The sequence below is a fragment of the Talpa occidentalis genome, unplaced genomic scaffold (assembly GCF_014898055.3).
Source record: "Talpa occidentalis isolate TD23 unplaced genomic scaffold, MPIMG_talOcc4v2.1 talOcc4.15, whole genome shotgun sequence".
Taxonomy (NCBI): Eukaryota; Metazoa; Chordata; class Mammalia; order Eulipotyphla; family Talpidae; genus Talpa; species Talpa occidentalis.
In genome coordinates this window covers 18,195,269-18,218,777 of record NW_023601543.1, presented here as the reverse complement: position 1 = coordinate 18,218,777, position 23,509 = coordinate 18,195,269, and the positions used below count along the sequence as shown (strand labels likewise).

General features: G+C 33.9%; 1 protein-coding gene across 8 annotated transcripts in view; it reads left to right on the top strand.

Moving 5' to 3' along the window:
* STAG2 (stromal antigen 2) overlaps positions 1-23,085 on the top strand; it is a 112,371-nt gene extending 89,286 nt beyond the window's left edge. For 7 of the 8 annotated variants that reach the window (XM_037511986.2, XM_037511981.2, XM_037511982.2 and 4 more), the window contains 10 exons: positions 2,651-2,790; positions 4,114-4,215; positions 6,344-6,492; positions 7,822-7,950; positions 9,430-9,653; positions 11,655-11,844; positions 11,935-12,045; positions 15,002-15,128; positions 16,141-16,218; positions 21,158-23,085. In XM_037511986.2, coding sequence (XP_037367883.1) covers positions 2,651-2,790; positions 4,114-4,215; positions 6,344-6,492; positions 7,822-7,950; positions 9,430-9,653; positions 11,655-11,844; positions 11,935-12,045; positions 15,002-15,128; positions 16,141-16,218; positions 21,158-21,181 — 1,274 coding nt within the window. In that variant the 3' untranslated portion in view covers positions 21,182-23,085. The remainder of the gene's footprint in view (positions 1-2,650; positions 2,791-4,113; positions 4,216-6,343; positions 6,493-7,821; positions 7,951-9,429; positions 9,654-11,654; positions 11,845-11,934; positions 12,046-15,001; positions 15,129-16,140; positions 16,219-21,157) is intronic. The other variant, XM_054695572.1, reaches the window with a different exon arrangement.
* Positions 23,086-23,509: the final 424 nt, after the last annotated feature.

Sequence of the window (23,509 nt, the reverse complement as noted above, 5' to 3'; positions counted from 1 at the left end):
TCCCTGGTTTTGTCTACACTTGGTTATTTGTTAGCACTTACCAGATTAGAAAGGGAGCATAAATTCAAGAATACTTTCGCAGGCACTGACAATACAGAATGCATTCAACATGAAAGGCATGTTTTTTGACATTATTTAATACCCCCACAAAAGAAAAGGTGCTAATTTTTGATAAATACAAAGTGGGAAAAACTTAAAACCAGGGCTCAAAAACTCTTAAAAATATCTGGGTAATTTAGTCTTTAGGGGGGAAAATGTATTTCTCTAGTTTCCGGGAGCAGTACTAATCAATGATTAGAAACAGTAGTGCATAGAAATAATCCGTTATATTCACAAAGTCATTAAGAAAAAGTTAGCTTGCAGGAGTGTGTACATCTTTTATTTATTTTTTTAATTCTTTTTTTTTTTTTAATTTATACAAGCACTGGGTACAGTCAGAAGCGTGGGAGGGCGAGAGAATTCACCAGAGCCAGAGTGGGGAATAGAACAGGCAGAATGAGGAAGAACACTGCTGAGGGGAGCAGCGGGCGTGGCAAGAGAGGTCTGCGTGCCATGTGGGACCCTTGCTGGCTGCCGGGGATCAAACTGGCCCTGCAGAGGCTGCGGGCAGCTTCGCAACCCAGTGCTCAATGGCTGCGCCACCAGGGGAGGCCCTGAGTGTGTACGTCTTTTAAGAGAGCAACCAATATGTTTTTTTTTGTTTCTAAGCAAGTGGCTTTAACTTTTGGAATATGTATTTGTGATTACAAAACTTTTTCTGATGGTCTATTTAAACTCCTATTTTTAAAATTTCAATTTAATTTACTAATGGTTATAAGAATTATCAAAGGCAGTAAAATAAGTGAGACAGGGTAAAATAAATACTTGTGTGACAACATTCTCATTTAAAAAATTTTTTTGTTCCTGGGAATTTTATGTTGAAGATCTGATAGAATATGTACTTACTGTTCACAAAACAGAAATATAACTGGCTAATAAATGCACAAAAATTGTCTTCACCGATATGCAAAGAAACTAAACTACATTAAGCTTTATAATTAATTTTATTTGTAACGTTTGTCCAGAGGAAAAATACATAACCTTTTATATTTAAAAGGCTTTATCACACTTTTATTCACACTATCAAATAATTAGAAACAAACCTTTGACAGTTAGGCAGCTGTAGTCTATTTTTCTCAATAATGAATTTGGAAATAGATCTTTCCCCTTGATAGCCAAATGTCAAGATCCCATAGAATGGATCAGAACAAAAGTAAGTAAAGTTATCTTTAAAAGACAAAATGGGGGCCTCCCCGGTGGCACAGCAGTTCAGCGCTGGATTGCGAAGCTGCCCGCAGCCTCTGCGGTGCTGGTTCGATCCCCGACCCACCGGTCCCACATGGTGCGCAGACCTCTCCTGCTGCCCGCTGCTCCCCTCAGCATGTGCTTCAGTCCTTCTGCCTGTTCTGCTCCCTGCTCTGGCTCTGGTGAATTCTCTCACCCTCCCGCACTTCTGACTGTACCCAGTGCTTGTATAAATAAATAAATAAATAAATCTTTTAAAAAGAGAGAAAAAAAGACAAAATGGTTTCCTTGGTCAGTTTAAAGGAATATATGTTGAACATTTTTTCATATGCCTGTTGACCATTTGCATTTCCTCTTTGGAGAAGTTTCTTTTTAGCTCTTCTGCCCATCTTTTGACTGGATTATTTACTTTGTTTTTGTTGAGTCTCATCAGCTCTTTGTAGATTTTTGTGATCAGTCCTTTTATCAACCCAAATGCCCAAAAATAGATGACTGGATCAAGATGATGTGGTACATATATACAATGAAATATTATTCAGCAATCAAAAAAGATAAACTCATGCAATTTGCTGCAACATGGATAGAGCTGGAAGGGATCATGCTCAGTCAAATAAGCCAGAAAGAAAAAGAAAAATACTGGATGGTCTCACTCATAGCAGGAATTTAGAAAACCTAAATAAGGGACCAGGAAAAAACTAATTATAATAAAGAAAAAATCAAAAGCAACAAGCAATTATAAACCAGAGAGACACTACGGGGGTGGGGGGAAAAGGGATTGGAGCCAAAATAAGGGGGGTGGGAATTATATGGGGAATATAACCAAAATTAAAATGCATACATTGTGCAAAAAATGAAAAATGATGTAAGAATTATATAAAATAAAAAATAAAGGAATATATGTAATATGTATAAAGGAAGTATGTGTCAGTAAGAGTAGAGTGAGGTGGAATGGGATCATCCTTGAAAGGGATAGGAGAATTTCTGAGGTTGACCCCTCAGGGAAGAAGGATCCTTAACCAACAGAGTGAACATGCATCTCTCATTTATGAGTGTTAAACAAACTTATAGCAGCTTCACTAAGCATTAGTTCTTCTGATGCTTCCAGAATGCATTCCAATTGTTCCTGTTTACCAGCCAACCTTCTGATTATTTGACTTCACAAAAATGTTGTCTGTTGAAATTAATGGGCTAGTCATTCACTAAGATATTAAGAGTGATTATAATTTTTATTTTAATTTAAATATTTTCTCCTTATTTTTCAAATTGTCTCCCAAAAGGGTGTTTTATAGTGAGAATTAGAAAAAAAAAAAGATACATGGCTGAATTAAAATACAGATGGCTTAGTGTTTGAAACTTTTTCCCCCAGATGGTCAGCAGGAGGATGAAGCCAGTAAAATTGAAGCTCTACACAAGAGGAGAAATTTACTTGCAGCATTTTGTAAGCTAATTGTATATACTGTGGTGGAGATGAATACAGCTGCAGATATCTTCAAACAGTATATGAAGGTAAAGTGGAAAAATGAAAAGCAAGATATTTTTATAATGCTTACAGAGAATGACTGACATTGGTTTTTATGCTTGGTTACCACTGAATTTTTTTTTTAAATAGTAAATTACATTTCTAGTATAAAAGAAATATCTTTGAATATAGTTAATATTTTTAGCAATACCTCCACAACTCCATTAACAGCCATTATTGGTTTATTGGGTTCATTTAAATTTGGACTATTGGAAATAGCTTATCTTTGAAATTTCCCTTCGTGATTTAAAGATTACATGATGTCCATCCTCTGCTTGATACAACGTAAAATAGTGTTTTAGGAGTAAGAAGACTTACGTGATAGTTCTGGCATGTGACCTTGAGGATCTCAATATCTTTTGGTATTATGCCTTTCTTCATCTGTTCCACTGTGATTGCTAAGGTTCCTTTTGGCTCTGATATGATTTGATTCGTAGTAGTTAATTCCCAGTTTCCATATATGCATGTGAAATCCTTTCATTGTAAAGTAATGCTGGAAAGGGTATTTATTGTCAATGTACTAAATATAGTAAAATAGGTTTTCTTCCATCCTTTTTCATGTAAAATCCAATTTATAAATGTAACTTTTTTTTACGTCTTTGCTTTCACAAAATAATCATCATAAGTTAATCACTCCTAGTTAGTTCTTGCTTTGGGATACTTTGCTACGTGGCAGAGCGTTAGTACAATTAAAAATTACTTTAAATTGTAAGCGTTTGGCATGATTGCTAGTTGTTTTTTAACACTAGAGATGTTTATGAAGTAATTTTGCAAGTTTTAGATTTTCATACTTAGGTGTTTTAAAGTTGTATTAGTTGTATTTTTTATTTAAAAAAATTTCATGTGTAATGTAAATTTTCTTTTATTAAAAGACTTTAGTTTCTGTACACCAAATATTAAAGTTAAAAACTACACATGAGCTAATCCCAATAGCAATGAATAAGTTGTGAAAGTGACTGATTATATTGTTCTTTATCATTAAATAGAGAGCACAAGAACTTTGATTATATTGTATTAATTCTGATAATCTATATAACCTATTATTTAATACATATCTCCTTAAAACCAAATCTAGAGCTTAATGTGATTAGATTTTAACTGTTTGATATTTCTGAGTTTGCTGAAGTTAGGGATTATGTTGTGCTTCAAGATAATCTTAAAGTTTCAGTAACATTCTTTGATGTTGTTGAATGCATAATTTCAACTAAATACGTGCTTTGTGACATACATACAAGACTAATATAAAATAGGTCTTAATTGCCCAGTAGTTTTTAGTGACAAAGCTTAATTTGTGGAAATTTATTTTCTAGTATTATAATGACTATGGAGATATCATCAAAGAAACAATGAGTAAAACAAGGCAGATAGACAAAATTCAGTGTGCAAAGACCCTTATTCTCAGTTTGCAACAGGTAAGACATTGAGTACTGGCTTTGGGATAATACAATTAACACAGTTGTTTCAAAGTAACAGTAGAAAAATGGACAAACGATGAAATAGACAAGTCATGAAAGTAGAAATAGAAGATATTCGGTCTTACTAGTAGATATTGTGCAAGTGAGATCATTTTTTGTTTTCATACTGGTAAAGTTGACACTGTCTAAGGTATGGGGGAAATCGATAACATCAGTGGGATATGTTGATGAAAACTTCCTGTTGGGCAGTTTATCCGTATGTTAAAATTTATCATGTATATGCCATTTTAGGCATGTTGTTATACTTTTCAAAATTTATCCAAGATGTTAATAGTACAAGTTTGTAAAAATGGGTATACAAAATTGTACATGCTAGCAATACTTGTAATAGCAAGAAATAGAAATAATCCAAATGTCCTTCAGTCAGATATTAGATGAATATATTGTGTAGTACATCTCTGCAGATGTTGTGTAGCACTTAAAATTATAGTTCTATGTTCATTAATTTGTAAAAATATTATAGTTTAAAGTTAAAAGAAAAAAGATTATAGGTCAGCATCCCTATAAAATTACACATTTCTCTTTATCTAGATATTCAAAATAATGATTGTCATGGTTAGCTTTGTTTGGTAGGTTTTAGGTAAATTTTCCTTTTTTTTCATACATTTCTGTATTTATTTTAATAAACATCTCATAAATCATAACATCACTTATTTTGGCAATGGCAGGCAGATTTAATTAAGTCACGGTTACTCTCTTGATATACTTTTGTTGCTATATACCATTTGTGTGCAATATATAACCTAACTTATTTCAGCTTGCTACACTCTTGCTTTAGAAATCTAGGCATAAAAGTTCTAATTTCATTTGCCTGTTTGGGTATTCTTTATTAAAATTAATTGCATTTACAAGGTTTAAAAGTAGCCTTTAAATAACTACTCTTTAGCTGTAAAGTAACAGCTGCTTGCTGTGGAAAGTATTGAAAATACTGGAAAAGTACCTGAAAAAGTACCACTTACCCCTAATTTTTGAGCTTGACAATAACTTGTTTAGTTTCTAGTAGTTAATTCTTAGATGTTTTTATGTCTATATGAAATCTTTTTTTCTTCAAAAAATGGTAACATTATGCATTCTATTTTATAAGCCTGCATTTTTTGGTATTAATAAGTCCCAAACACTTTCATGTCATTAAGTACTGTCATCAGCATTTTAATGACTGTGTATTATTTCATTTTGTAGAGGGACTATAATTTACCCAAGATCTTGTTTAATGTTGAGTTTTCTTTTTTAAATGATCTTTGCCATTATAAATAGTACTAAAACATTTTTGTGGCTATGCATTGTGTTTAAATATTGCTAATCCTTTTGGATTAACTCTAATGAGTAAAATTGCTTAGTTAAAACGTCTATATTCTAAAAGCTTTCACCATGTGTTGCTAAATTTCAGTTTTTGTTCTAGCAGATCAGAGTGCCCACTTTTTCACTGTATTTTTATTAGTGGTAGCCAATTTACCTGTTAAAAACCCTAGCAATTTGCTAATTGAAAAGTAGTTTTTTTTTAAATGATGAAAATTCTTGATATAAAGATTCACCACTTAAATGTCGATAATAGAGCATGATTGCCTAATAATTTAATCCCATCCTTTTTCTTTACATTTTTATGTGCTGTTGTAATAGCCACTTAATACCAAAATAGAATTCTGCAGTTACTAACCTAAAGAGATTCTAATGTCAATAACTGCATTTAGTGTGAATTTATAAATTGCTACAATTGTGGTCATTTGTATCATTTTTTAAGAATACATGTTTCAGGGTGGGGGGAGAGCATAATGGACTGTGGCAGAGGACTATGGATGCTTTGGTGGTGGGAGAGCTGCAGTGAATACACCTGAAGGGAGAAATCCTATACTGTCAATGAATGTATTAACAAGGATGTAAAATAATGGTGCTTCATTAATTATCAACAAGGAAATAGGCATACATACTTTAAAATAAAATACAATGCCTCATTTATGGAACAGTAGTGTATTTTGAAAAGAAAATATGGTAATTTAAAAGATGTTAATAATCCAGTTAATTTGGAAAAAACCACAATTTTAACATGTTTTCCTCACCCCCCCCACAGCTTTTTAATGAAATGATACAGGAAAATGGCTATAATTTTGATAGATCATCCTCAACATTCAGTGGCATCAAAGAACTTGCTCGACGTTTTGCTTTAACTTTTGGACTCGATCAGTTGAAAACCCGAGAGGCCATTGCTATGCTACACAAGTAATCTCCACATACTTTATTCTGCTCTCATATTTTTTTAATGAAATTTTTTTTTATCTAGCTCTTTTGTTTAGACTCACCAAATGCAATTGATGCTTTTTTATTTGTTTACAACTCTGTGACGTATCTCTTAAGAACCATTTGTATTGCTAAATTCATTAACATGAGTTGGAACTAAAGCTCCTTTTTATAGAACATCTTTGCTTTAATTAAAACCATACAAAATCTTTGTAAATTATGTGATGAAAAGCAGCATATGTTCACCAGGTATTACAAAATCTCTTTTTTAGCAGCTTTTGTCATTATCTCACAGCTGGTTAGAGAGATTTTTGGGGTTTGAGTCCATTGTTTCAAGTTTTCTCTTTTTAGTTCTGGTCTCTGTATTATAGTGATCCTTTCTTGTGTTTCGAGCCATAGCCTTCTTTCTGAATATCTTTTGTCCTATCAAAATTGGAAATCGTCTGATTTCTTTTTGGGCATGTACTGTAGTGGTCAGTTGTACTTTTGAGATGAGTCTGTTTTAGAGCTTTAACATAACCAACAATTAATACCCTTTATTTCTTAATTATGGATTAAGGAGTCTTGTCTTTGGAAAAAATGATAGGCTTAGACTCTTTCATTGAAATGTGTTTATTTTGAGCATCTCTTTTACTTCTCTTGCTTATTTAGTTACAAAGTGTTAAATGTGTCATTACAAAACTTTTCCACTCCTTTGTAACTTAGTACCATGCCTTCTTCAACTGTACTCTGACACTATCATATTCCTTTTTAGGCCTTTTTAATACATTAGGTGATAGTTTAGGTGATATTTAAGGATCACATAGGTAATAATTATTTTGACAAGTAATATATAATTTTCTTCATCTCAAAGCCTTTTTTCTTCCCCGGCTTCATCTGAATTTTTTATAGTTCTATTTTTGATAGAGTATAATGCTAGGTTGTTGTCTTGATTAATAGAGATATTTATTGTTAAAAAAGATTAGTTAAAATGGACCAAGGATAATGTAATTTTGAGACTTTACTCTTAAATGCATCAGTGTAAATAATCTTTTAATCATTATTTTGAAGTTACTCCTATGTGTTATAGTAGGTTTCCTTTATGTCTTTAAAAATAAATGTATTCACTATTATGTGAGAGAATTTAGGTTGTTTTCTCAGTATATTTCCTTATTCTCACACTATAGTCTCATTGTTCTCTATTACTCATATTAAACGAATGGCAAAGTAAACATCTTTGTAGTAGAATGAAAGTTTACAGTGAAATTTCCTTTCTAAGTTATTAATTTTGTATTGTAGTCCTTCCTTAAACATTTGTCTTTTTTGTTGCAGAGATGGCATTGAATTTGCTTTTAAAGAGCCTAATCCACAAGGGGAGAGCCACCCACCCTTAAATTTGGCATTTCTTGATATTTTGAGTGAATTTTCTTCTAAATTACTCCGACAAGACAAAAGAACAGTGTATGTATTTGCAAAGATTCTATTCAATTTTGTTTTGGAATTCCTAAAGATCACTTGTTAATACTTGACATCTCTCCTTGCTGCATCCACAGATTAGAATTATAGGATTGTATTAACACAAAAACTTTATACTTCAGAAATTTTATAATTTAAGAATTATTAACTATATTTCATGCATAATTTCCCATTTTAGTTCTATAATTTTTCTTCATAGTATAGTTGTAAATTTAAGAGGTATAGTTTCATTACCTTATGTATTTTTTTTAAAGATTTTTTTTTTTTTATGCATACAAGAACTCGGGTGTAAGGCAGAAGTGCAGGGGGTGAGAAGATTCACCAGATACAGAGTGGGGAGCAGAACAGGTGGATCTACTGAAATACACTGCTGAGGGGAGCAGCAGGTGAGATAGGAGAGGTCTGCTGCACTCTGTGGGTTAGCTCCCTGGCCGGATATTGAACTCATGCCACAGTGGCTGGCCATAGCTTGACAACGCTGAGACTTTAACCCCTGCACCACCAGGGAGGCCCAACTTACTCTTATTTGCCTTCTGGCCTTAACCTAACTAAGAAGGAAGCTTTTAATAGGCAATATTCGCAATCCATCAGGAGTATCTTATTCTGTGTGTCCTGAGCTGCTTCTATACTGAAAATTTCGAAAGTCTCTTTTTGTGTTTTTATTTTCATTGCTAGTGTCATTTAGATGCTCAACAAGTGAAATGCTCATTTCACTAAAGTGAAATGCTCTGAATAATTTAATGTGAGATTCTTGGTAGAAAATTGCTCATCAGTGTACTGATGAGGCTGAGGTTCAGTAGTGAAGTAATACACCCATGCTCATACAGCTAAAAATGGGTATAACTGGACTAGAACCAAGTTGTTTGATTTGATTTTTTTTAAAGATTTATTTTTATTTATACAAGCACTGGGTACAGTCAGAAGCGTGGGAGGGTGAGAGAATTCACCAGAGTCAGAGTGGAGAGCAGAACAGGCAGAGTGACGGAAGTACACTGCTGAGGGGAGCAGCGGGCGGCAGGAGAGGTCTGCGCGCCATGTGGGACCCTTGCCCAGCGGCCGAGGATCGAACCAGCGCTGCAGAGGCTACAGGCAGCTTCGCAGCCCAGCGCTCAACCGCTGCACCACCAGGGGAGGCGCAAGTTGTTTGATTTTAGATCCAGTTCTCTTTCCAGAAATATGACTTGGGTTTGTTCTTCTAGTAGAGGACTTGAAAAGTCACGAAAGAACAGAGCCATCTGTAGAAAACACTTAATAGTCTTCAATTGTTACTGTATGCTTTGAGAAATTGTGAATTATCAACTATTATTTTGTTTTCTGCTAATTCACTTTGCCTTTTATTTAGTTCTAATTTTGAATGACAGAATGTTCTATATAGTATGCGAGCAATAAGATAGGAAAGAAACAGAAGAAAAGTCTTATGACAGCTTTATATATTAAAACTAATGGTTTGTACTCCTTTTTAAGGTATGTTTACTTGGAAAAGTTCATGACCTTTCAGATGTCACTCCGAAGAGAAGATGTATGGCTTCCACTGATGTCATACCGAAATTCTTTGCTAGCTGGTGGTGATGATGACACAATGTCAGTCATTAGTGGAATCAGCAGTAGGGGGTCCACTGTGCGGAGTAAAAAATCAAAACCATCTACAGGAAAACGGAAAGTGGTTGAAGGCATGCAACTTGCACTCAGTAAGAACATAGTTATTCTCTTTATATTTGACTTTTACCGATTGAATTATTAAGAATTTTTTCTTTTTTGAGGTATGTTATTAAAAATTGTGCACAACGTTCAGTATGTATAAATGTACTGTTTTACGCATTTGCATACGTAAACTCAAAGGCTGGGAACTAAAATCATATGAAGGCATCTTATAAATATATCTGAGGGTGGTTTTTAGCTGGGTTATGTGTCAGAATACCTATATGTGACCTCACCATGTAGCTATTTGACTTCCTCACAGCATGTGGCTAGGCTATCAGAGCAAGTGTCTCAAGAGAAAGGAAAGAAATGGAAGCTGCTAGTTTCTTAAGACCAGAAACTGGTGTTGCATTAATTCTACTTTTATTTTATTGACCTAGCAATCATAGAGCGCAGATTCAAGGGGAAGGGGACGTATCCCGCACTTCTTAATGTGAGGCGTGTCAAAGATTTATGGGCCTTTAAAAAAAATGGCACATAATTCCTCAGCTGTTATCAGGTGGTATATAAGTGTTTAGAACTTGGTGGTTCTCAGGAATGAATAGTTTTGGTGTCTTTCGTTCACTAATATAATGGTGCAGACTTGAACTCATGTAATCTTAGACTTGATTGGGTATATATAATCCTGACATCTCAGTGGATGGAAACATCTCTTACAGTATCCCCGACTAGTTAAAATAACTAGGTTTGACGGTTTATGGGAAATGGAAATAAATTTTTTTTCTCTCTCTTTTTTTTTTTTTCTTTTTATAGAGGCATGTTTTATTTATTTATTTATTTATTTGTTTGTTCGTTTGTTTTTTGTTTGTACATGCACTGGGTACAGTCAGAAGCGCGGGAGGGTGAGAGAATTCACCAGAGCCAGAGCGGGGAGCAGAGCAGGCAGAAGGACCGAAGTACACTGCTGAGGGGAGCAGCGGGCGGCAGGAGAGGTCTGCACACCATGTGGGACCCTCCTCCGGTGGCCGGGGAGCAGCCGGGAATCGAACCGGCGCCGCAGAGGCAGCGGGCAGCCTCGCAACCCAGCGCTCAACTGCTGCGCCACCGGGGAGGCCCCTTCTCTTTTTTTTAAAAAGAGTTAATTAAATGTATTTCTGGATATGACTACCAATGTTTAAGATTTCCTTATTTGAACAGATATTTAATAGTTACAGATTTCTGCTAAACCGTCAAATCTCTATTTCCTTAGATTTCAAGGAATATATTTGAATTGGTATTTATATAACATCTTAAAGGTAGATTAGCTAACCACATTACTTCAGATTTCACAGTAGTCAATGTTCTTTCTTTAGCTTTTTGAAGAAGGCCATAGAAATTGATATATTAGTAAGTTTGAAGGAAAAAGGATAAATACTGAACACTATCTTTGTGTTCTTAAGCCCACCCTCCACACACTTTTGATTAAAACCTGTAACCTACCACATTATTTCCTGTCTTAAAACCTTCAAAGTAGTTCCTTTTACCTTAGCACAATAAGATTTCCGTAGTTGATTCCTGCCTCTTTATTTAGCCTTCCTTTCCCCGCTTACCCTACTAGTACCAAACTGATTTTGAACCATCCAAACTGCATTTTTTTTATGGGTCAAAAATTGCTGAATATCAAGGATTAGTATGGTTTTGTCATTGTTGTTTCATGCCTCAGTGCTTTTGCTTAAGTTCTTCCCCTTGCCTAGAAAACTTCATGGTTCACCCAATCAGTATCTAGTTAGAAGTGACTTTTGGGTAGCTGCCGCTGATCCGTCTAATTGCCCCCATTCTACCTGTGCTTCCCTTTCTTCCAGCACTTTGCACACTGTGTTGTAATTGTATTTTCTTTCTGCACAACTAGATCTAAGGGCAGGGTCTATATTTTACATGCTTTTGTATTCCTCTCTTTCAAGCATTAGCATTTGAAAAGCAGTCAGATGTTTGTAGACCTGAACGGGTTGTTTAGACATCTCATCAGTCAGAATCAGTGACTGAACTTTATTGCTGTTTATTTTCTTTTTCAGCTGAAGAAAGCAGTAGTAGTGATAGTATGTGGCTAAGCAGAGAACAAACACTGCATACCCCAGTTATGATGCAGACACCACAACTCACCTCAACTATTATGAGAGAACCCAAAAGATTACGACCTGAGGATAGCTTCATGAGTGTCTATCCAATGCAGACTGAACATCATCAAACTCCTCTTGATTATAAGTAAGTACATTTGCTCATTTTCTGTAGTATAACTTTGTTAATTACATAGAGAAAAGTTAAGTTAAAAGAAGAATAAAATTCTCCTTGAAGCACGCAGGTAACATGGATGTTAGCTCAAAGACAACAAGAGGAAGCAAGGCAACAGCAGGAGAGAGCAGCAATGAGCTATGTTAAACTGCGAACTAATCTTCAGCATGCCATGTAAGTGAGAGTGCCTTATTGTCTGAGTCTAGGAAGTTCACTAATTCATTTTAACATATTGTGTGCCTTACCTAAAAATTTCAGCAAACTCTAGAGTAACTAAGCTGAAATAATCAAGGAACTAAAAATTGGTCTTTCCAACAGAAAAAAAAACCTTTTTAACTTAAATATTAACTAGTTAGCTAAAGGACCAATCTTAGGTTGATCTGTTGGAAAAGTTTAACTATGAATCCTTGTTTATTTTGGTACACAGAATTATAGCTATCTTGATTCCCCACCTTAGTTCAGGTTCTCATCTCTCACCTGAACTATTGTTTTGGCTTTCTAACTTGTTTTCTTCCCTCAAGTCTCCCATTTATCCTCTCGCTGAATCCCTCCCCTCACTCCCCTCCCACCACCACTCCATCATTCACACTGCCATCAAGAATTACTATTCTAGAATAAAAATCTGATTACATAACTCTTTAACTTAAAACCTTTTCATGGCTCCCCATTGCTAGCAGGATAAAGTCCAAACTCCTTAGCTCATGGCATGCGAGATCTTCTAAAATATGGCCCCGATTATATTCCATTCCCTGACAGATAAAATCCTGGTAAAAGAATAAGCTCAAGTGTCACCTTATGTGAAGCTGCGGTCATCTGTGCTCCCATAGTGCTGTGTATATTCATATTTCTTGTAGCACTTACCACTTGTATTGTAATTATTTGTTTATGAGTTTATCCCTTTCTCTAGACTGTGAGCTCCTCAAGGGCAGGGACCACTTTCATCGCCTTTCAGTGCTTGGCACATCCAAAATGTTCATTGAATGAATAGATGTCATTGCTAAGAAAAATTGTAGTTTAACTTTTAGATACTTTGTTTTCACTGGAATCTGTATGAAGATTTTACAAATCTTTATTATTTTTGGCTCCAAAAGAGCGGCAAGCAATCTTTAGATGATTGGTTATTATTCTAATTATTTAATTTTTTGAGTTTGAAAGCTTTGTATCTGTAAATAATGTTGTATATGTTTTAATACTGGGAGATAGTAATTGTTACCTTTTTAAGGAATTTATATTTTGCTTTGTTGGTTTTTAAATGATGAGAATTTCACCCATTCTTCTAAAGAAATGATCCTTTACCACATGAGTGGTAGCCCATTTAATTTCTTTTTACTTAGTCCTATAGTGAGTAATCTTATGAACCTTGGTAGACAAAACATTATCTATGACATGCATAGATTCTGTTCCTAACTTTATCTAATACGACCATCATCTATACTATTACTTGGTTTTGTCTTCTTTTTCTGTAGCCACATACTTATTAATTAATGTATATACTTGGATACATACATATGCCCTCACTTATTTCATGCTGGATTCAGCAACTCATTTCTTAGCTTCCAATTAGTCATCAATCCAAACCTTTCAGAATCCTGCCATGCAATCATTGGTCCATATCTCTCCCCTGAAAACTTTGTCAGTCCCAACAGCATCTCATTACTCAGTACCATTTATCATTATTCTTTTGTTCATAGTTTAGTTCACCCTTATAGGTAAACTTCCCCAGGCAACTAAAGGAGGTTATGCCAATTAATTGACTATTACCTATCAGAAAATTCTTTTTGTTGTTATATCTTAAGCGGCCTAATGCTCAAACCATAAATTATTTTTGTTTTGTGCCTTTTCTGTAACATTATCTACCCTGTAAATGAAAATTACCAAATTATCTTTTTTTTATAGTTTATAGCACATACTTCTTCCATATAATCCAAATGAAATGCAGAATGGATTTCTAATGTTCTATAACATAGTCCACAGAGCACACATATCCCCTTCACCATCTGCACCACCAAATGCAGGAACACTCATTTATTACCCAGAACTCTTAGGAAATAGTGACCATTGCAACATATCTGTCTGGGTAGCTTGGATTAGACAACATGTTTTACTATATTTATATTATCTTTTAAGACTCAACATAGTATTGTGTAAATTGTAAGCAAGTATTCAGTTAATAATTGATTTTGGGGAGGGAGTCTTTGAGTGAGAAAAAGAAGGTAACATTGGCCAAAACTGGGGGAACCAAGATACTCCAAATTCACTATTTCATTAACTCCTTTATGCTGATCTGGGCTAATTTATGAACTTGACATTTGAGTTTATTCCTGTTAATTATAACATACAGAACTTTTGGTCTAAATTTTTATTTTACTTGTCTTGATATGTCTTAATTTTGAATTTCATGGGCTGCAGAATCCCAAGTTTCAGCACCAGTGTTGCTCATTTCTTCCTGAAGCAGATCGGTTTCTGTCAGTATATATTCATGCCACTTGATGAATACTCTTCGAGTATTTATTGCTTTTTGTTATAATTTTCTCTGTTTCCCATAGTAGACTGTGAGCTCCTTGAGGGCAGGAATCATGTCTTAATCATCTTTATTTTTTTGCATCCATAGTCCACAGTAGAAACTTGGCATGTAGTGGACACTGTGTGAATGAATGAGTGAGTGAATGCCTGATACATATTGGTTACCTAGTGAATGAGTGAGTGATGGGAAAAATTTAACAGTATATATTAATGAAAATATTTATATATTCTGAAAATGTTATTTCTTTGGTCTCTGTTTTATGTTTGTTTATTAATTTGTACCCTGCCTACTTTCAAAAAGGATTTGAGGTATCTTATCTGTTCCCATGTGGGAAATTCTCATTGAACTTTTATATGGGATATCAAAACTATCAAGCTAAATGTATTCAAGTAATGTAAAATAAACATAATCCTAAGCATTTTTTAGATAAGTAAACATTGGGGTTTTGACATCATTGATGACATGTTCAATGCCTAATCATTCTCCCTGACCTTTAATTCCATCATTTTCCATTACACTTGACTATAGAGTGCCACATAGTTGCTGCCAATATATTAATAGTCACAATATAGGTTCAGATCTTGACTTTCTTTTATATTTCTCTAGTCGGCGTGGTACGAGCCTAATGGAAGATGATGAAGAGCCAATTGTTGAAGATGTTATGATGTCCTCGGAAGGGAGGATTGAAGATCTTAATGAGGGAATGGATTTTGACACTATGGATATAGACTTGGTAAGACACGTAATGATTTTTATAAGATTTTCAATTTAGATCCTTTGGAAATTATATTGTCTGTTTATTAGAAGAGAAAAATACTTGGTATGAAAACAGTTTTGCTAAATTATTAGTTAACAGGTATTTAAGTATATGAGAAGAAATTGGGATAAAGAGGGTGAAGTTGGTAAAACTGTGGTAGATCCTAGTTTAAGATGATAAATACTATGCCTGTCTTTCAGGCTAATTCATGAAAATACAGTTTAAAGAATACATTTGACTTAATACTGTACTAAGTATCATATTACTTTATAATTTTCCATTTGTTTAACATTGCCATAATAGTACATTATTAACTTGATACTACTCTGTTATTGAGACAAATTTCCATATTAGATAATAAAGTAAAATTAACTTAGGAGAAAGTTATATAAATGTAAGGATGTATCCTTTATTAATAATTATTAATTTTAATGATTGCAGTTTTAATTAATAATTCCATGATTAGGATTGCATTCTATATAAAATGCTTTTGCATATTTCATCTCGTTCAACTTTGTGAAATAGCTTGGAGACATTTGTGAGGCTATTAAAACTTAGACTGTTTGCCTATCAAAGGAGACAAAACTAGTAAGCAGTAAAACTGAGACTTACAATAAGTCAGGTCTTCTGATTGGGCTTTTCAGTATACCATGATATATTTTTGGTAAAACAAAATTATTCAATATGGCTTCTGTTCAGAATAATGTAATTTGGTCCCCTTAAAGGAAAATTATTTGAGAGAGGCATTTTTAAAGGTAAAGTGAAAAGTGAGTTTTCTAGTTGTCTTTAAGAGTAATTTTCCACCAATGAATTGCTTTTCTAAACATTCTGTAGTTTGAATTATACAGTATTTGAAGTATTGTGAGGTATACTTGCAATTACAAAGGCCATGTGAACACCTTTAATGATCATTAATTTCCATATTTTCTGTTACTATCTGACTTTACAGGTATGGCAATTACCAACTTCCTTTTTTTTCTCCCCTTAGCCACCATCAAAGAACAGACGAGAGAGAACAGAACTGAAGCCTGATTTCTTTGATCCAGCTTCAATTATGGATGAATCAGTAGGTTTAATTTAAATATAACCCAGGATTACAAAATCAAAAGTATAGGCAGTCTCTAAGTTTGAAGTTGAAGAACTAGGACTAGGACTCATATTGAGAATAGATAAAAACAATTGAACAGGAGCAAAAGAGGCAGGCAGGCAGGCAGGCTGTATTTCAGGAGTAGGGGTCAGGAATTGTGATGCAGTGGTGGTAACAGATTTAAAGTACCTTTGAATCCTTGACCAACTGGCACTTAAGTATTCTGTTAAGGAATCTGGACTTTTCCTGTAGACCTGAGTAGTTCAGTGAAAGATTTTGAATGAGGAAGCGATATGATCAGAATTGTGTTTCAGAAAAATTTGCTTGGCATTTGTAGATAGTAGAGTGAATGAGAAGAAAAATGACCATAATAATAATAATAATCATGACATGAAGCCATGGTGAAAAATAGAACTTTAACAAAGGCTTTGAAAATTAAGAGAAGGGGATTGAGATATAATTGTTTATTATTGGGCATTATCAATTCAGTTATTTCTTAAGTACTTCTTATAACAGTCTCCACTGTGCCATAGATTTCCCCTGTAGTGCCTTGGCTCAGGTTCATCTCAGTTTTCACTTAGGCTATTGCAGTAACCTTTAAAATGGATTGCTGCCCCACTCCTTTTTATATATTTCGTTTGGGTCATTTTTTTCTAAAATGCAAATCTTGTCATTTCACTTATAGTTTTAGGTCTTCTATTGATTGTTTTCCCCCATTGCCATTAAGAAAAAATGCAGCCTACTTAGCCTGGCAAACAAAGCTTTTTGTGATCTGAGTCCTTTGTCAGCTTAACCTTGACCTTTTCCTTACTTGTATCCTGCACTCCAGCCATACCAAATCTTTTAGTTCCTTTCGGACACACTGCTCTTTCATGACTCCGTAACTCTGTATAAGCTTTTCTCTCTGCCAGAGTTGCCCTTTTCCTTTTTCCTTTAAGTGAATTCTTCCTTTAATAGTCAGTTCTCACATTACTTGCGAAGTTTTTACAGACCTCTTCAGCTCCCACAACATTTTATGTACACTCGTATTTTGATAATTACCATACTGAAGTAGTAAGAAAGGATATTACACATTGTCTAATAGACTGAAATCTGGGCATAAAATAAATTATTTTATTCATTTTGAATTCTGACTACCTTAGGTGTTTGGTTTCATTTGTCAAATGAATAAGTCAGTTAAGTACCTGCCTGTCCATTCACTTTTTAGTGCCTCCACACTTTTTCCAATCCTATCCTCCTAACACCTACCGCCTCAGGTGATTGTATCATTCTCTGAGGCCTGACTTCTGTGCCCCAATTTCTGCTGTTAACTCCTTACCCTTCCTTACCTCATCATCTGTTTTAAGTTAGCTCTTAGAAGAACTTTTAACTCTCAGTTGACATAATAACAAGACCAGTTATTTGAGCTGAAAGCCATAATAAAGCAGCAGGTAGAAAAATCTTTGTACAAACACTTTATAATTCTTTAAATCAGTGCTTAGCCTCTAATGTGCATATGAGTCATCTGGAGAGCTTATTATTAAAGTGTAGGTGCTGCTTCAGTAGGTCTGGAGTGTGGAGTGTGGCCTGAGGTCCTACATCTCTAACAAAGTGCTGTTAATGGTTCAGGTCTGCAGACCATATTTTGAGTAGCATAGGTCACCGAGACCTGCCGATATGACTAGAGTTAAGTGCATATTGAGGGAGAATCATTTCAAGCAGGTATGATGGAGTCCATTATTTCAACAATTTATTGGGATGGAAGTTGGTGCTAAAATAAGATACTCTCCCTGTTGTCAAGAACGTCATCTTCTAGTGTACCTTGACTCATTTTGAAGTGAAAAGGAAAGAAGCCAGTGTTGGAGAACTTACGTATCTGACACTATGTTAGGTGATTTAGTTAGATCCACTCAGCAATCTTGTGGGAAAGGTGTTGGAATTCCTACTTTTACTCCTATGCAAAATTAAACTGAAGTGGTGTTTCAGTTGACTTGCTTACAATTATACAACTTTGGTGTCAGAGTAGTAATTTAATCTGAGCTCCTTTTGACAGAAAAATGTCATGGTGTCTCTACTATTATTCTTCCCAGAACTTAATTTAAGGCCTCATTTAGAAGAACTATCAAGAAAATTAATTTTGAAATTGAAATGATTAACTGTAGTTAAAACTGATATGTGCAATTAAGAGATCTCGGTGTTTTTCAAGTGTTTCACCTGAAGTTAGGAAAATTAGGCATTTTTTTTTACTTTAGATACTGGATTTGTAAAAGCTATATTCTGACTAGCTATTACAAAGTAATGAAACAAATGAGAATCACGTATAAAAATATTTTGACATTTAATATTTAGAGAAAACTACGTTCTGAGTAACGCCAAATAGGGACCTAAAGTTATTTGTTACTTAATAGAAATTTTTTGGCATCCTCATGCTTATTATTTTATAACTAAAGAAAAAGTCATTTAGCTGCTCTGCTACTAAAATTAGGAAGATGAGCGCGTGTCTCTACCTGTAGTTTCACAGTATTACCACATGATGGCAGCATTAGCATAACTGAGTGCTCATCTTTAAAGGCTTAGATATTTTCAAAATTGTATATATATTTAATAATAGTTTTTAAATATGCATTAATCTTTAGCTTGTCTCAAAAACTTGAGAAATGGAATAGAGATTTTTGAATGTGAAAATGTGAGATTACCTTTATATAATAACCTATATCTGTTTTTACTCAAACCTATGATAATGTGAGTCATCAAAAACAATAGTAAAATTGGGATTTAAATCCTTTTATACCCAGTTATAAGAGTCTTCCATTCTGAGTGAATTCAAAACATTCTACTATAGATACTTCAGTTTTTTTACTAAAATATTCTAAATATTACCTTTTGTAACATGATATCATGATATGATTCAAAGTGGTGATACAAAAATTCTGAGCAGATGAGTTTGGGGATTGCATATACATAAGGTTCTAAATTTATAAATTAATTAGTTTTATATCTTATAACAACATTGATTTATCCCATTATACTAATGATTACTTCCTGATACTAATGGACCAGTATTGCCATCACATACGAACACTTGCTTGCTATTTGTACGTTTAAAATACATGCTTAAATGTTCATTAATGTCAACACCACAAGCAGGTGTGGTCTGTGTTGGCTCAGAAAAGAGAGTGTCACCATTGTCATTCTTCTCCTGTGTTCATATTATTAGTATTTTCTGTAGTATGAAGTTGGCAAAAGGGTTCAGTGTAATGTATAAAAACAAAAAAAAAAAATCCATTCAGGTGGTTTCTAGTTAGGCTTTCAGTTTGGAAAGAACTTGAGTTCATCTGCATGCCACACGCTACACTAGGAATTGCTAGTTAAGATTTGATCCTTTTATTCATCATCAGACCATCAACCCAAAAGTGTTATGGATAAAAGGGGCCTTTAAACATCATCTAGGCATCTTTGGTGGAAACATTGAAATAAGCACCCAAACTCTAAATAAAGGAGAACCATGAACCTTGTTGGAGGGTTGGGAGTTGGGTGGGAACGAGGGGTGAAGAGTATGGCTTTGGTGACTGACAGGAAGTGGGGGTGCATTAATTCTTTTTGTTCTCATTACTGGGAATTCTAAACACTTTTCTTGGTAATTTACTACAAGGAGGCTGCAGATAGTTGTTTCTTGGTCTGAAAATAAACAATTCCTTCAGATCAGAACATTTTGTGATTTTCATGGTTTTGGTTAAAATGAGATTTAATTTACAAATAACTGTCATCACAATCTTGGCTCATTATCTTTTCCTTTAGTATTCTTACTAGTCCATTATAGTATCTTAAAATGTGACCTAAATTGTAGTAAGTGCTAGAATTTTAATTGACTAGCCTAACTTTGTGTGTGTGTGTGTGTATGTATGTATGTGTATATATATATATATGTGTATATATATATATATATAAGTTGTCTTATTTAACGAACAAGGGGAAGTTGCTCCACTTATCATCTGCTTTTACTTTTTTTTTAAAGATTTATTTATGCATACAAGAACTGGGGTGTAGGCCAGAGTTGCGGGCGGTGAGAGGATTCACCAGAGAGAGAGAGTGGGGAGCAGAACATGCAGATCTACTGAAATATACTGCTGAGGGGAGCTGCGGGTGAGACAGGAAGGGTCTGCTGTGCCATGTGGTTTAGCTCCCTGGCCAGGGATCGATCTCATGCTGCAGTAGCTGGCGATAGCTTGATAGACCTGAGACTCAACCCCTTGTGCCACCAGAGAAGCCCACTGCTTTCGCTTTTTTTAGTTAGTGACAATTATTAGATTTTACCTAATATTCTTTTTCCATCTGTAATGTACAAAAACATCAATATAAGTTTGACCAGATTTCACCTTACTTATTTGATATCCTAAAACTTGTAGATTCTCTCAAGCTAGATTTTATATAGAAGCTTTCTGGGTTTTTGTTTGTTTGCTTTTTACATGTATTACTCTTGGATGTTTTTGGCCTGCATTTTCAAATCTCTTTATAAAAACTGTACCCACTTCACAGTGCAAATGGCTAAGTTTGTAACACATTCTTAACTCTTTGTAATGAATCTGTGCCAGAACTTTATGTTCAGAATCACATTAATTCATTTGACAAATGTTGACTGCTTATATTCAGAGCATTATCTAAGTATTAGGGGTATGTGTTAACATAAATGAGACAAGATCCCTAGTCTTAGTTTTATTTGTGAGGTAAGTAGCATCCTGATTAGGTCTGATGTTATTATTTCATTATATATTGATGGCCATTTTAAATTTAGAATTGTGTATCCTAAGTGGGGAATATTTCAAAGTGATTTTATTGGCATGTTATTGAACTTATCAATTATTAATGTGATATTTATAGACATATTTTACAAAGAAATGAATGATGATTTTAATGAGTTTTTTTCCCTCTCTCTCATTAGGTTCTTGGGGTGTCAATGTTTTAATACCAGTACACAATTAAATCTGTGGTGAAGTCATTTTCTAAACGGAAGAAGAAATTTTAAAATAAAGTGTGGTAGATACAGTGAAATTCTGTACAGATTTTTCTCTAAGGAGAATATGACATGCTTATGCTTACCAAGATCAAGTGCATTGAAGGGCAGTTTTGTTTGCCTGAAAAAAGTAAAGGACAAGTAAACAATTTGATGATAAGCTACAGTTTTTCTTAGAAAGTAAATATTTTATTTATGCGCTGTTAGTTGGCTTTTGAATCAATTACTTCATGCTTTTTTAAAAGAAAATATAACAATCTGAAGAGGCATTTGGTACAGACATGAATCCTCTCACATTTATTTACTGGGTGTACTAGGTAATGATGACCTCTGCTGGATTTCTGTTTACATCCAAGAAACAAAGTTAAGGATGAATTTATTCCCCTACCCTGAAATTATAGGATAGAATGAATTGTTTTTAGCATTCTAAATTTAAATGCTTAAAACATCAATCAACAAAACTTTCTTTTAAATATTGTAATTGTGGAGAAAGGTAAACTTATAAGCAGAACTTTTACAATTTTTTCATCTAAAATGTATTTTAAGATATTTTTAAAAATCCAAGAGCTTCTCTATACTTTTCAGAAATATCCAGATGCAGTGAACTGCCAGAAGGTAACCAGTCTCAAACATGCTTATCCCATTATCAACCCTGAAAGTTTGCTTGTCCTTTAAGATAAAAATGTAATGTTGTGATATTCCTTCCAGTAGTGCCACTGTATTTTGTCTCCAAATAAAAGAAGCTTATTGTAGTATGTTTGCAGAAAAATTCTAAACAAAAATTATACAGCTTATTAGAGTGTGGGAATAGGGATCTAAATTTTAAATAAAATTATATATATATATAAATTGGTGCTGATTTTATAATTGCGCAGTTTGTTTAGTTTTTTCTTACTTTTAAATTCCAACTTAAAATTATGAGGTTTCAGAAATATATTGAAAGTTTAACAATGTTTAAAAATAGAAAAGCATGAGTGTTCATGCTTTAAAATGATTTTTAAATTTGTATTTTATATTGTTTTATCTATCTGTCTTTGCAAGCAGTCTTCAGGTAAAGATACTTCTAACAGGTTACAGTACATTTCCTCTGTATGTAAATTAGATGGGATAATAGAATTCATAACCCATAATATTCTTTGAAAGCTAAGCTTTAAACTTCATTTTATGTCCTTTCACAAATAATTAGTTTAAAACAGAAAGTGGCTACTTGCCATTTTGACATCAACTCATTTTGCGAGGCTTAGGCAGCTAGACATCGTTTAAAACAAAATATTAACTTATATTACATGTGTATCTATCTTTTGTCAGTCGTCTCTCAGTTCTTGAGGTGTATTATTTTAATCATTCCATGCCTTAATATGCTTGCAATACAAGAATATCTTCAGATGGGTGAATACCAAAAGGCTTCCAGTTCTTAGGGTCAGAAATCAACAAGCATTGGGCTGTGGTAGCCAAAAACCATAGGTTAGTTAAAAGATCATGATAAGATACAATTATTTTATTAAATCATGGTTAATAACAGATGAAACCACACTTGTCTAACAGATTTTCCATCAACATATATTGTTATGTGCAAAAGTATTGCCTATGTTTTTCACACCACTGCATTTACTAGAACTGCTGAGAGGACTGTATATATGATTTTAAAACCTAAGTTGATTTTTTTTCTCACTCTTGAAAGGAGTACTTCTTTGTGAAAGCAGTTCTTACAGCTTTGTTTTCAACCAGCTAAAAAATGTTTTATATATTACTCTAACCTGTTGTCCTCCACATTCTATTGTCCTAATTGTACTGTTTTCTGATTTGTATTTATGTCTTGAGACAGTAACTTTTTGAATAAAAATAAACCTACAGTATGTTGTATGTTTTATCTTTTGCAATTGAGGGAAGAGGGTATCTAAAATGGTATAGAACATATTCACTGTCACATCTTTTAACATGTTTGGGTGGGAAAATGTATAGAAAACATTGCCGCTCTTGTTTTTGATAAATAATAAAATTTTTAAAATGAGATGAAATCCCTAATTAGATTATTACTTAAAAATAGGAACCTGCAACCATTTTTACTTCAATTTTTATCTAGTATGGGTTAAAATTTCTTTAAAATGTATGTGTTGTTTCACGTAGGATATGTTTTAATACCTGCTATATTCTAGATATGTGTTAACAGATCTGAAAATGAGCAAGACAGGCAATACATCTAATGGGGTAAACAAATAGGGAAAAAAATAAAGCAAACTTGTAGTAAGTGCTAGGGAAGAAACTGGCAGGGTATACTGA